This window comes from Lampetra planeri, chromosome 31 (genome assembly GCF_965212315.1).
Source record: "Lampetra planeri chromosome 31, kcLamPlan1.2.h2, whole genome shotgun sequence".
Taxonomy (NCBI): domain Eukaryota; kingdom Metazoa; phylum Chordata; class Hyperoartia; order Petromyzontiformes; family Petromyzontidae; genus Lampetra; species Lampetra planeri.
In genome coordinates this window covers 1,863,895-1,877,843 of record NC_136137.1, presented here as the reverse complement: position 1 = coordinate 1,877,843, position 13,949 = coordinate 1,863,895, and the positions used below count along the sequence as shown (strand labels likewise).

The following is a 13,949-nucleotide window of genomic DNA, read 5'->3' as shown; positions in this document are numbered from 1 at the left end:
CGGCCTTCTGGGAGCACGTCTTTTCGGCAGCAATCGTTCAACTCGAGCCAACTCTGGACTGGTTTCGATATTCATTGTCGCATCAGTAGATTCGGGCTTGCTTCAATCAATGCTGGTGAACTGCCTGATGTGTATGGGCAATGTACCCCTTCTGTTAAAAATAGGTCCTAGTTCGACACGAAACTATATACAGTGTAAACATAACACAACATCATTTGTGAACATTATTTGCCTCGAAGCATAATGGTACACGTGAGACCCTTGTTTATCCACTGCTGAATGAGGTTTTTTTTGTTTAACCATACTTCACTCTGCTTGTCTGAGTAGGGTGGTGTGAATGTGGGGAACAGGCGTGGAAGCATTGAAGAGTCCCAGAGGCAAACAGGATTTCGGGTGGAGGGCAAGAGTCTAGTTAAGCAATGGAATTACACCAATAAACATAACACGTCCAATCTACTGCACTACGTACGTCCTCGAAAATGTCCATGTCTATGAAATTTCACGGTTCAAGATGTGGCACAGAAACGTTTCACCTTATCTGCGGTGGGGCACAGAGTCGTGGGAGACGTTAGAGATTACAAATCTCGGGCACAACGCCATGGACGCTTGCGCTCGGGCCAAAATTTGCGCTCTTGAGGTCGCGTGAAGCTTTGAAGGTTCGATGGCAGGTCAGAGGTCAGGCACCCGCGTTGTGGCTCCAGCGACACTAACACAAGACGTGGCATCACATTGCAGGCACCAGATGTCCACGCACCCTGCGACTGAAACGAGCTTTCCCAGTGTTTTGAGCCACCACACTGTGGGATAAGTCAACAGAGGTTGGCCCGTGGACGTGTCCACCTCGCCCCGCCATAGGAATGTGGAATTTCCGCCCGTCTCGTGGCTGTGAGCAGGAGATGAGCAACATCTTAATGTCCCGTTTGAGTAGAACATACGAGGGTTTGTGTTGGCTACGTACGGCATTGTACGTGTATTGGGATTATACTGGTAGGAACCTCCTGATTATCTATTTTATATGAGATCAGTTCGTGTAAACACTGCAGCCACTTGAGGCCGTTATGACCCCAATGGCAAAAATAGAATTGATACTTCATAGCTGTCAACCCAATCGGTTTATTGCCCCGTATTCTTGTACAGGCAAATTGAGTTTTCAGGTCCATACGGCGTACAGCCGTTTCAATACAGGCACATTTTATAGTAGAGTGTAATTTGTAGTGTATAGTAGTGTATAGTGTATTATAGTAGTGTATAGTGTATTATAATAGTGTAGTGTATAGTAGTGTGTAGTGTATAGTAGCCCCTCCATCCTAGCTTAAATAGTCGCTCCAAGCCTGGGGCTTGTCATTCAGACTCTGTCTCCTCGACAGACCTGTTCTCTTCACTTGATACAGATATTTTGCTGTGACGGTTTCACCTGAAGACGGAAGCTTGTGTTGCCTCCGAAACGTCGTGATTTTTATTATTTTATTTTTTATTAATTTTAATTTAATTTTTTACCTACGTGACTTTACCAAAATAACTAAGAGAATGATTTTGTAGTTGAAGATGCGGTTCGTGCAGCAGTGTGTTTATGTAAAGGGACGCAAAGTATTAACAGTTAAAATTCGTGCACGGGCAAAGTAATTTAAACTTAATTTGGAGCTTTCGTGACTGCAGGAATTACTCTTTGGTTCTTTCGGTAAAGTCACGTATAAAGAGAAAGTAATAAATAAAATAATAAATCTAAATGGCATTTTTTTAAACTTATTTATTATTTTTCTCTTTATACGTGACTTTACCGAAAGAAAATATTATTTAATTTATTATTTTCTCTTTATACGTGAATTTACCGAAAGAAAATATTATTTATTTTATTATTTTCTCTTTATACGTGAATTTACCGAAAGAAAATATGATTTAATTTATTATTTTATCTTTATACGTGACTTTACCAAAAGAAAATATTATTGAATTTATTTTTTTCTCTTTATACTTGACTTTACCGAAAGATAATATTATTAAATGTATTATTTTCTCTTTAAACGTGATTTTACCGAAAGAAAATATGATTTAATTTATTATTTTTTCTTTGTACGTGACTTTACCGAAAGAATCAAAGTCATGTATAAAGAAAATATTATTTTATTTATTATTTTCTCTTTATACCTGACTTTACCGAAAGAACCAATGAGTAAAGTAATTTAAATTCGTGCTAGGGAGTCAGGCACTCCGCCGCACTAGGCACCTAAAGAATTTACCCGCGAAAATTCGGGGTCTTTCAACCGCAATGATTGATCGTTACGGACGACACCATTACAGCGGCGGGGGTGTTTTATTACGGACACTGCATGGTCAATAACCATTAAACGATATAACATATGATTTACTATTAGTTGTAATAGGTATTATGTTTAATTATTTAAAGGGTGGCTCTTGGCTTAAGCTCGTCGAATTGTAACATAGATGTGATTTTATAGGCTAAAGCGTGGACCCCATTTTAAAAGTGGTACGGTCCTTAGTTAAAGTTTACTTGAAGCGAGGTCCGGCCGCTCTCTTCAGCTGCGCGCGTGGTTGGAGTGTGGTTTGCAATTATCGTCGCTACTTCAATTAAGCAACTTAAACTTTTTACGTTCGTTGCAAGAAGCAAGAGAAACAAGTACGAAGGCGTCATGTCTGCGACGGTAGAGGTGTGTATATTAATCGTGTTTAAATGTGCCGTAGTGATGTGTGTTCGCTGTAAACACGTGGCGTGTAACGCATTCATTTTTTCAAATAAAATTACTTGTATCAGTGCGAGCTTTATATTGGTTGTTTAGCTACGATCCGTTGTACTGAAGTTGCAAAGTTGTGTTTTTAGCCCATTGAGTGATGGTTGTACTCATTCGATTACTTCTTATCGACAATCCGCACTGACCAAAGTGGTGAAGTATGGTACAATTATCCCAACACGGCGTGAGGGGGCCTTCAGCGGTGGTTTCGTGAAGAGGGGACTACATTATCATACTCTTTGATTGTAGCACAACGGGCTAGATTTGCATCAAGTGTGTACATTTGCATCTCAAAGCGTTGCGATATACAGTACTGTAAGAACATACAATGCAGTATATTGATTGCCCTGTATTGTTTAGTGCAATGGTACTGTGTGCAGTGCGGTTTACGTCCCGTGTGTATGAAGTGCTTCAGTTCATTCAAAGTTTTACAAGCCACGGCTTTCGTGCCCACCACCACGCGTAGTTTGTAACCACCACATGGTAATTGACGAACTTAATGAACGCGCACGAAGTGCGAATTTAGAATTCTAAACGAGCGGTCTCGCACGTACGTTGTAGTTTTAAGTGGATAACTAAAAAATCACGAAGTTTTTGAGTTAGCAACTTGACATTGTCGTGTGTTTTTAGGGCGAACATTAAAGGTCGCTCGCATATTAGCGCGGGAAATCTGGTGGCGGGAAAACTACGTCACCACCGCATTCCATTAATTCATAAACACCGCGGTGGGGGAGTGGCTTGCGTGATTCTTCCTTGAACTTTGCAACAATCTAAGTCTCTTTTAAGGTTCCAATTTATGATTCCAAGTCATCATCGGACATGGTCAATCCACTGCTGGATCATTGTACAATTTATTTGTATAGGAAAGCAGCATTGCCATAAAGATTCGGATTTGGAGGAGCGTCCATAATTTTTAAGATGGTTGGTCCATTTATTTTTAAGGTTTTCACTTGTCTGGTAGGAAATCGAAGTGGTTCGTGTGAAAGCCACCCGGCATACGAAGGGGTGGAAATCCAAGGTCCGTCCAGACGGAGACATAATCTTGATTTGAAGCTTTCGTGACTGCAGGAATCCATGGTTCTTTCAGACACAACTCTTGTAAAGTTATAACAAAATGCCCCTGCTGGTGTTCATCTCTCCACCTCACCTCTCGTCACACCTGTGCACATTTTGTTCTCCCTTACGAACACGGAAGCTGGCTTCTCCCTTCGGCTGCCCCAGCAACGAAGAAGAGTTCAGCGGTTTCCGTGAGACCGAGCTGGTCCCAATGGAGACCACATCGGAGGACAGCTCGGACAGTTGCACGTCCTCCGACCACTTCAGCAGCAGCAGCAGCGTTGGGCAGGTGAGAACAAAAAACTAAAACACTTTTTTATTTATCTTACCAGGTAAGGCCCACTGAGCTGTATAGCTCTTTTTAAGAAGCGACCTGGCCATAAATGATAGCTCAATGAGGTGGCTGATCTCGTGGAAATGTGTAGCAGCCAAATACTCTAAACGCATGTTTAGAGTAAAATTTACGCGACCACAGGGAGACCATTCAAACTCCAAATATACAGGCGTCGGGATCGAACCTACGACCTCCTGTATACCAGGCAAGGTAGTAAAGATCTCGCCACCGTGGCACCCAAAATGCAACTAACCTTCCTGCAACTGTTCTCCCGACCCAGTCTTCAAGTCAAAGTTACTCCAATCCATGCTTCTGCTACTTGGACATAAAAGTCCCAGCACAGGCTGTCTGCCCAACCATAAACACAACATCAATTAGGAGGTGGTATGGAGGATAGCTAGCTATTCGGCAAAGAACAATTACGTATTTAACCTATGATACATTCTACAAAATTACATATGGTTATAATCGGTCGCTCCTGTAAAATGAACACACAAATTGCCAGCACGAGACGTCAATGGCGGATTATTGAAGTTAAACTATTCTGTTTTGGAAATCCGTTAGTTAGGAGTACACGTTGGTTAATTCAACCGAATTAGTTCTTATCTTTTACTTTAGTGGAACCCCAATGGCTTGGTGTGGCATCTCTAGATGGGACCCGACCACGGGAGTGAAATGCGATCGTGTAACGCGGTTTGGGCGCACGTGCAATGTCGCTAGGTACGCAGCCCCGAGGAGACGGCGTGCATGCGGGAGCTGGCCAAGCTCTTCCAGGACGACTCCGATGCCGAGAATGACACCTTCCACGGCTTCACCGACAGCGACGTTAACCTCAGCAACATGATTGGCACCATGGTACGTACAGTGGTGGGGGGTCCGGTATGATTGACGTAACGAGACGGGAGCGATGTGAGTAAGCGGGAGTCGCGACTGCATCTTAACGTCGTTACTTCCCGGTGAGCTGCCATGGTAAAATGAATCGTGAGTGAATTTGATCAACACACCCGTGTTACGTGCATCGAGTCGGGCATATAAAACATTGGTTTCGGCAAATTTATAAACTGACGTGGTAATTGAGTGACCATACTGTGTAATTCCTTTCACAGTCGATGGAGTCCGAGTCGGACTTGGGTGACTCGATAGAGGTCCCGCAGCTGGACAAGGCAGCACCGGGCGAGAGCACGCCAGGCAGGGGCCGCCCATTCAGCCTCCGCGTCATGCTCAAGTTCCCGGTGGCAGGCAAGCGAGCAACCGGCAACAGCCCAACCAAAAACGACAACCACAAGTCCTCGCCGCCTGCCACCACCGTCATTGCAAGCTCAAACTCTTCGGTAACGCCGCGCAAGCGGGGAAGGCCGTGCAAGGCTGCAGCCATCGCCGTTCCGGTTTTCCCAGTGGTTGTGCTTACTGAGCTCGCCCAGGATAACCCGACGTGGCGATCGCAGAGACGCACGTGCAAGAACGAGTTGCGACCCGAGCCAAGCGTCGCCCAAGGCGACAAAAACAACAGCAGCGTCGACGACGAGGTGGAGGAGCAAGTGCGAGATGAAAGGGACGGCGCACGGGCGACAGAAAAGGTGGATCCGATGGATGAGGGCTCCGATTCGGAAGGCGAGGCCGAGCTGGAGCAGAAGATGGATTTCCTGACGCGGCGAGCGCTCAACATCAAGGAGAACAAGGCCATGGTGAGCAGTGAAGCGACGGTGGAATTGGTGGGAGTTTTAAGCTTGGTGAATGAGAAAAGATCTCTGAAGTGCCTTTCCGTTGTGCCCCTCTGTAGTCATGTGACTTGTCAATCAGAATCATTGTTTGTCTTGGAGAATTCCGATGGGCTATGAAGCTCATTTTCACAGATGTCTGAAAAACACCCAAAAAAATGTCTGTGTGACTGCCATACATTTTAACTGATCGTCACTGTTGTTTGCTTAAAGGGCCTTGGCATAGACGTTATTTAGATTTTTAAACTCGTGCCAGACAGCCCAGGTCACATGGCATAGGTGTATACAGTATATGTGTGTATATATATATAGCTGTATGTTTTGGGTCGTGTCTGCTGCCTTTAGGATGCTGCATTAAAAATCCCCTCAATCGTACTGATGTAATTATAGGTTGTACTTCAGTTCCATTGCAAATGGAATCGATGGAACTTTAAATGTTGTTACAGATAAGTGGATTAACAGGTGCGGTATTTTCGTACAAACAAAAACTTTCAGCCATGTATGTTGGTGGTGCGCTCTTAACAACGCTGTTATACTGCCGTCTCTGCTGCAGCTGGCTCGACTCATGGCGGACCTGAAGACCATGCCGGGGCTGATGGGAAAGTTTTCCGTCCAATCGTCAACCCCCTCGGTGCGTATGATAAGACGAGCACTGCCACGGTAACCATACGTGTAACGACGCAATGCTGCCCAATCCACAAATACAAAGGAGATGTCACGGCGATACACTACTCCGCGCTGCTCCTGACGCTGTTATCTGGTTAGACCACATGGATATAAAATTGTAGTTGTCGCTCTGCATCTACTACATCAGCCATTCGAGAGAAGAGGAAGACTGCCACGGTGTCGGGGTCAATGCAGTCGCCCATCAAAAAACTGCCACTGTACCACTCTCACACATCAGTCTTTTCTTCCTTACATTTTCCCCTTAATAATCATAAATTAGACTTATGTAGCGTTCTCCATCCATGGATCGCAGAGCGCTGTACACAATTTCCATAAAAAATAAACAGCATAAAAACTATTAATAATAGTAAAAGGAAGAGCTCAAGGCTAAAGATGAAATTAGGTGAAATCCTTGAATAAAAATGTTTTAAGTCGAGACTTTTGGCAAAAAAGCGTTCCAGAGTCGAGGGGCCATGCAGGCAACAGCCCAGTCCCCCATAGACGCTGATCCTCTGTCTCCGTCCTGGGCCATCTCCACGTATGCTCATAGTCTTTCATGTCCGTATTCACAACTTCCTCTTTCTAAGCGGGCCGCTCATCCTCCACCCTGGTGTTTCAGTGCTTATCAGGTTTTGTCTTTATTCCATCAAGTTCCTCAACTTGGCCGTGGTTTCGCTTCATGGTAGAGATGCCGGTAATCACATTCGTGCCCATGAATTATTCAATAGATGTCGAGATATTTCTATGCATGGAAGTTATGCAGCTGGAGAGAAGTGCACACATCGCAATGAGTGGTCAACAATACAGAAGCCACAATTAACCCTCCTCTCTGAATTTTGTTTCCCTCGGCAGAAGGCCCGAAGGCCCCCAAAGGCAATGATGCCCGGGTTATCAGACGGTCCCGTACGGCGCAACCCGGAGCGGAGCACGAGGACAAACACACGCTCGCTGGGCCTCCGCGCGTCGTCGTCACCACCGTCCTCGCCCCACCGCTCGCTGGAGGAGCGACTCCGCTACAAGCGCAAGAGCTCGGACAGCGACGATGACGGTGACGATGAGGTGAGGGAGGGGAGTGGTTTGCCTGATGACATACGGGGCTGGGAGTTGGACTCTTTATTAGGGCTCCCATCTGAGTGGTACATAGTTAAATGCACGAACGAGTTCATAAATGGAAACTTGGGTTTGTTCGGACTTTGGTTGATCAGTTATTCGCTACCAACACGTTCCCCCAGCGGTCTACTAAATGCTACGTGGGTGGCGGTCTTTGTCTGCTCGTGTGTCAGTATCGACCCCATAGGAGACGCGGCGGATTCTGCAGCACCTCTGCCATCCTGCATGTCGTACGGAGTGTGGACGAGATCACCCAGGACGAGCTGACTCTCATCGCCGCCTCCACCTCTGACAAGGGTTACGACAAAGTCAACGTGAGTGCTTGTTGGAAAATGTGGGCGGAGAAGATACGGGGTGGGTGGGGGGGGTATTCGCTGATCTCAGTTCCTCGGCAAGTCCTGCTCCGCTGCCGAACCAATCGAGCCGCCGGTTTTCACCGTTCGTGGTAACGATGCGCAAGCCCTCAGCAGTGCCACTTCAGCTTTTTCTCGTAACAGATTGTCCCTGTGGCTATTCGTCAAGTTTCATGGAAAAATGTAACATTTGAAAATTGTGTCAACAGGGCAGCACGTGCCACCAGTGCCGTCAGAAGACATCCGACACGAAGACTTGCTGCCGGAACCCCGAATGCTGGGGCGTGCGCGGACAGTTCTGCGGGCCCTGTCTGCGCAACCGCTACGGCGAGGACGTTCGCGCCGCCCTGCTTGACCCCGTACGACCCTGTCTGCACCACTCCCACTAGCCAATCGCACAGAGTGCACGTGCCAGTTCGTGATTGAACCAGAAGGGAGCCTGTTGAAAGTTTAATGGGGGGGAATTTAGCAAGGTTACACCTGGGGTTGTGATGGTTGGCGTAAAACTACACTTGAGTCTGGGCAAATAACCCCTCACGACCGACACAGCGGTGGAGAGGCAGAAATCGATTGGTTCTCGGATCGAATCGTTGCCCATGAATAGTGATTATTAATCTATCCAAGTACGAGAGCGGAAGTCAATAATTGGTGAATACTGTTGCTCGCTGTGCTTGACCGCACCCTTTCTACCCCTACATCCAGGCTTGGCATTGCCCCATATGCCGCGGGATCTGCAACTGCAGCTTCTGCCGCCGCCGGGAGGGCCGCTGTGCCACGGGCATCCTCATCCACCTGGCCAAGTACCACGGCTACAACAACGCGCAGGCCTACCTGGAGAGGTGGGTGGCCAAACGTGAACGCAGTAGCTGATGAATAGGCACACCCTCCTTGGGAGCAAGGCAAGGCGTGCGTATTCAAATATTGACCAGGTTTATTGCCGATTGGCGGGGGAGGGGGGAAAACCCACCAACACATCAGGGAATGACAATCAAATACGGGCACAAATGGATTCTCGGACCTGCTTAATTGCGCATATCTACTGGCCACTTGGCAGATCAACAGGTTTAGGAGTTTAATAATTTCTAAGAGATCCACCGAAACTTGCCGTCAAAGCGCGCTGGATTGCAGGCGTGTGTCGTCGCCATCACCGCCACAGATGGGTTGGTTTTCAGTGCTGCAGGCCAGAGTCCTGGTCGCCAAGGTTATAACGCTGAGCTTCCAATGGCGGTGTGTCACCAGGCCTCACCAGCAGGTGGGAGCATTGGGCAAGTGGTGTCCTCCAGAATGTCCTAGCTATGATTAATATCAGTTGCCTTGCCTGGCAAATAATCCCTCGACTGTGGATTGTCGGTCAGCTGAATGCTTTATGTTCAATCATGTGGGGATGCATAGTATTTGCCAAGAGAGAGCTTATGTAAATAAAGCAATCCAGTGGACAAGATACATATTTTATAGAATTTTTATTTTATTCCTCCTTTGCTCTGTTGCTTCTGCAAGCTTCACTTGTTTCTCCCTGGAAAGTTGCTTCCTTGTATTTTACTCCAGACTTCCTGAAAAGATGGATAACATTTCTTAATTGTTAAAAATATACGTGTCATCGTTTGGCCAATGGCCATTTTAAAATGGTGGACACGGTTTCCAGCATACAACGAACGCACGAGGTATTAAAATGATGAGCTAATTTGATCACGTAGTTGACGAGTCGATGGATCAGATTCATAATTTCAACAGTCGCATTTCTAATCGGTTCTTCCCTGGTTATTAATGACAGAACGTTGATTTGGTGACACTGCATAACATTATCATCCTTCGCTGTGCTGTGGCGTCTCGTTCTCAGCCTTCAGAAGGAGATTGACGATGAGGACTGAGGTGGCTTGGAGTTGCTGACACTTCTGGGCGCAAGAACCCCTCGGCCCAAGGCGATTTTGGTGCCGTCTCGCCATCTAAAACGCAGTTGTTAACATTGTTGCTTTTGCAGGGCCGCCTAAAGAAACCCTGAAAAAAAACTTGTTTATTGTTGCGTGACTTTTGTACCGTTAAAATCCTCTAAATATATTGACAAGGCCGATGGGTATTTGTAAATTCCTATTCTCATCTTCTGAGCAAAACCTTTTGAGTATTTTAAAGATCGCTTGCGTGCCGTTTAAGATTTTAAAACGTCAACTGTTGGTTTTATTACGGAACACGACTTACTTGAAATTTTGCACAAGTGCTGAAATCACAGAACTTGATACAAAAACAGCAGTTCCTAATTAAAAACATCGCCAACTCATTCGGTAGATTTTTTTTGCTGTGATCTTTTATAGAATTCTAAAACAAAATTTGCACGTAAACAATGCATCACTCTTTTGGCACTTGGGCAATACACTTTTTGAGCTCTTTGTTCTGCTCAGCCAAGCACCGAGTTGTTCAGTGGGCAAAGGCATAATATCGTTTTTCTAGGGTTGGTGTGTTGCTTTCATTTTACTTGTGGAGGTCTCATCTTGACTCACGGGGAAGCTAGTGTGGTCAACTGTTGTTTCATCACCACGCATCAATTTACATATAAAGCTTTTGAATTTCTCAAATATATATTTTTGCTTCTGGTAACATAAACTGGATACTTACACCAGGTTATGTTAACCTGCTTGTCTTATTCAAAAGTAACCGATTTTTTTTGCGTCGTTCATTTCCTTGAAGTTAATGTCACGTTCAAAATTTAACACAGCACTCACACTTTACTAGATTTTCTTGGACCAATTTCTGAAAACTTGAAACTGGTCACACACTTGAGTTGTATTAATGGCACGTACTGAATTGCTACTGTTAACATACCAAAACAATTGGCCTAAAACACCAGCTATGACCTGTAATATAGATGTATATCATTCTGGTAAACATTTTTGCGATGTTTATAACCTAAAAAATTCAGTTGATGGCTTGTGACTGTCTGGAATTGAAAGGATTTGATAAGGAAAATGCCGACTGATTCGAGTGGTTACATTTTCTTGCTCGACTAGGCAGGGTGCCTTTCCTGTAATTGTTGTGTGTACATTTTCCACGGGTTTCGGGTATCTTTCTGCTTGTTCTGTTGCACGGTTCCGTTTTATTGCTTGGTGTTTATACAATGCTTGTACTGTGATTGCAAGAGCAGTCTTATTTTACGAATAAAGTTTCTTAAGCGGTTCTTTGCTTTACATTTTTTCCCTTTGGAAAAAGGTTCTGCTAGGATGACATTTGTTCAACTAAAAAGGGATTTTAACGATTCAACGACTCCCAGTCATGTACAGAATGGTCACAAATACAGGTGAGAATACACTGAAAGCATTGTAAAAGAGAAATTCCTCCAATATCGCAAGTGTTAATTTAAAGATGACTTGTGGAACAACGGCTGAAGATATCACTCCAGTACAAGGTGTACCTATCCATAATTGATTCTTAGTATTCTTTACAATGCTATAATCATGGACAAATGTATGAGGATGAAATGAGGTGAGATGGATGTGGCCAAAATATCTCGGCTGAAATTAAAAACCGGAGATGCCATTCCACAAGTGGGAAGACACCAAAGGACGGTCTTCCTGAAGGGGGAAACTTCAGCCTGGAACGCTCGCGAGTGCCGTCAACTCCGAGGACGAAGCCTCGTGGGAGACATCGCAAGCGAGAGACGCAACGGGCGCGACACGCGGCATCTCGCCCAAGGGGAGCGGGTCCAGCCACCACGCGAAGCTGCCCGGACCGCGTCGCGAGTGGAGTGAATTGGAGGAGTTCGCGGTAACCAAAAGGGGGCGACTTTCCTCCCCACCCCACCCTCCCCTCCCCTCCCATGTTTTTAGTTTTTCCCCGAAGCTGCTGCTGCGCGCAGGACAGTGATGGATTCGGCGACGCGAGGCGAGGCCTGGCCGCGCAATCAATGGGCGGCGATGACAAATTGGCGCGCGACGGCGCAAAGGATTTAATTAAAAAGCCTTTATGATAGATTGACGTCGCCCCGCGTGCCGTTTAACAAGGGTGCCCGTCTTTCGACGCTTGTTTTGATATTTAATGATAATAAATAACGGGCGCGATTTGTTGGAGGTTGTGCTGCTTCTACTGCTGCTGCTGCTGGTGTAACGCGGGCTGGCTCAGTGGAGCGCGTTCGGGAAAACCTTGGCGCGGTGGGCGTTTTTCGCCGAGTTTGATGGGGGTGGAAGAAAAATAATACAAATTAAAAATGTAAAAGGCTCAACTGCCTGGTGGCTTTCAATCCAGGCCTACGCTTCATTCATCCCAGAGAATAAAGTAATTGCGGTTGACGGCCGGTGACCCAAATAGTGGTAGGCTTATTAACGAGTGAGTGGTGGTGTGCTGGGAAAGGACCGAGCAGAGTTAATGCCCTGCGGGTAAATTTGGACGAGTTGAGGATTTATTCGTGGCACAGCCCTATGAGTTCTGACCAATTTTTGGAAGTATTGGATATATTCATGGGGCTATGATTAAATCACCCATAATCTCCCAATCATCAAGAGTCTGGATGATGATGCTTTGGATGGGTCATCAATACGTAGTAGTAGGTTTTTACCCTTTAAACTGGTACAAAACTGACACCTTTATACAAGGCATCATGTTTGCAATAACCGCAACACAAGCAGTCAAAATGCAAACAAAAATGAACAACTCTGATAATGGTAATGATATGCACTGTCCTTGAAGTTGATTGGTCCACACCCGAGACAGCTTTTCTTAGAGCCTAGTCTCCATTCGTGTTGGACCAGATGACGCCAAAAGGCGTACAACTCAAAAACAGCGCACTATCGGAGTATTGAGAGCTCGGGGTCAAGCATCAATACGTGTAAACAGGTCGTCACGTGTTTGTGCCATTACGTGGTGGTCAGCAGAGGGCATTGCCGCAAAATCCATTCTTGGAATGTACTTCTATGCTCCCACGTCCACAATGTATTCCTTCACCATCCCCCACTGACCAACGTGGTCAGATAACCCTGGCAATCCGCGCGGCGTAGGGCGGACATCATCCAGCAGTGGATTGACTATCGTCGACTGCATAGCGCAGCGTTCTTCAGTGCAAGGCCCACCGACCACTGGCGGCCCCTGGTGGCCTTTAGTGCGGCCCCCGACAATAAACAAAGAGTGAAAACACCGCTCCGTCATCATCATCAGGCTGCTGTCAAACCTCCAATGCTTGAAAATGTGTGGCGGCCCTCACACTGATGATGTCTTATCGGCGACAGTGCCCCCCCCCCTCTTGAAATGAGTAAAGCACACTGCTGTGTCGTCATGGGTGTACACCAACACCATGTGGTGTATGTACATATTCACTCGGGCACGTTACCATGCGCTGATTAAACTCGAATATTCGGCTCATAATGCATGATTTGGGTCGTGCGTGTAATCATCTGTTACGATTTAAACAAGTTAAATGTTAACCGTTTGCTCAAAGGCTGAACAAAATTGTACAAATGAGACAAAAAAAAGATAAATTCCAAATGAAATGGGGAAAAGATAAATGTATTCAAACGGTGACAATTTCTTCGAGTGAATGGTGACGAGACGGTGAATAATTACGTCCGATTAGATTATTAGAATGTCACCGTGGTCTATCAGTACCAGGCACGTCACGAGTCATCGATTTCAAGCGATTATTGCGCTCGCATACATTCATCAAGACCATCGATTATGTACACAATTATAATTACACTAATGATATGCCCGTGTTCCTTTCGGCGAAGGCAACAAGACAAACACACGCGACAGCTTTAAAGTCTAGCACCATGGTCATGGATGTACAATGACACCACGGTCTGGCTCGTGTTTACTCGGTATGTACTCCTGGATGTCACATTTGGGATTATCCGAAAGTTTGACGTCGCGTGATGCGACCCCCATTATTGTGCAGACATACCCCGATTCGCGTCTTCCCCCTTTAACGAAGTTTCGCAAATGCGTCGTCACTTTGATGATGAACATGGCTACGACCCGATTTGCGTCG

The 13,949-nt window shown here is 45.9% G+C and overlaps 1 protein-coding gene across 1 annotated transcript; it reads left to right on the top strand.

Annotated features, from left to right (window-relative positions):
• The first annotated feature begins 2,496 nt into the window (after positions 1 to 2,496).
• CDCA7 (cell division cycle associated 7) lies at positions 2,497 to 11,149 on the top strand. The gene is made up of 10 exons (XM_078608950.1): positions 2,497 to 2,666; positions 3,943 to 4,092; positions 4,858 to 4,992; positions 5,244 to 5,822; positions 6,409 to 6,486; positions 7,374 to 7,580; positions 7,805 to 7,945; positions 8,194 to 8,343; positions 8,687 to 8,823; positions 9,822 to 11,149. Exons 1-10 carry the CDS (start codon positions 2,649 to 2,651, stop codon positions 9,850 to 9,852), a joined length of 1,626 nt encoding a protein of 541 aa, XP_078465076.1. The 5' UTR covers positions 2,497 to 2,648; the 3' UTR covers positions 9,853 to 11,149.
• Positions 11,150 to 13,949: the final 2,800 nt, after the last annotated feature.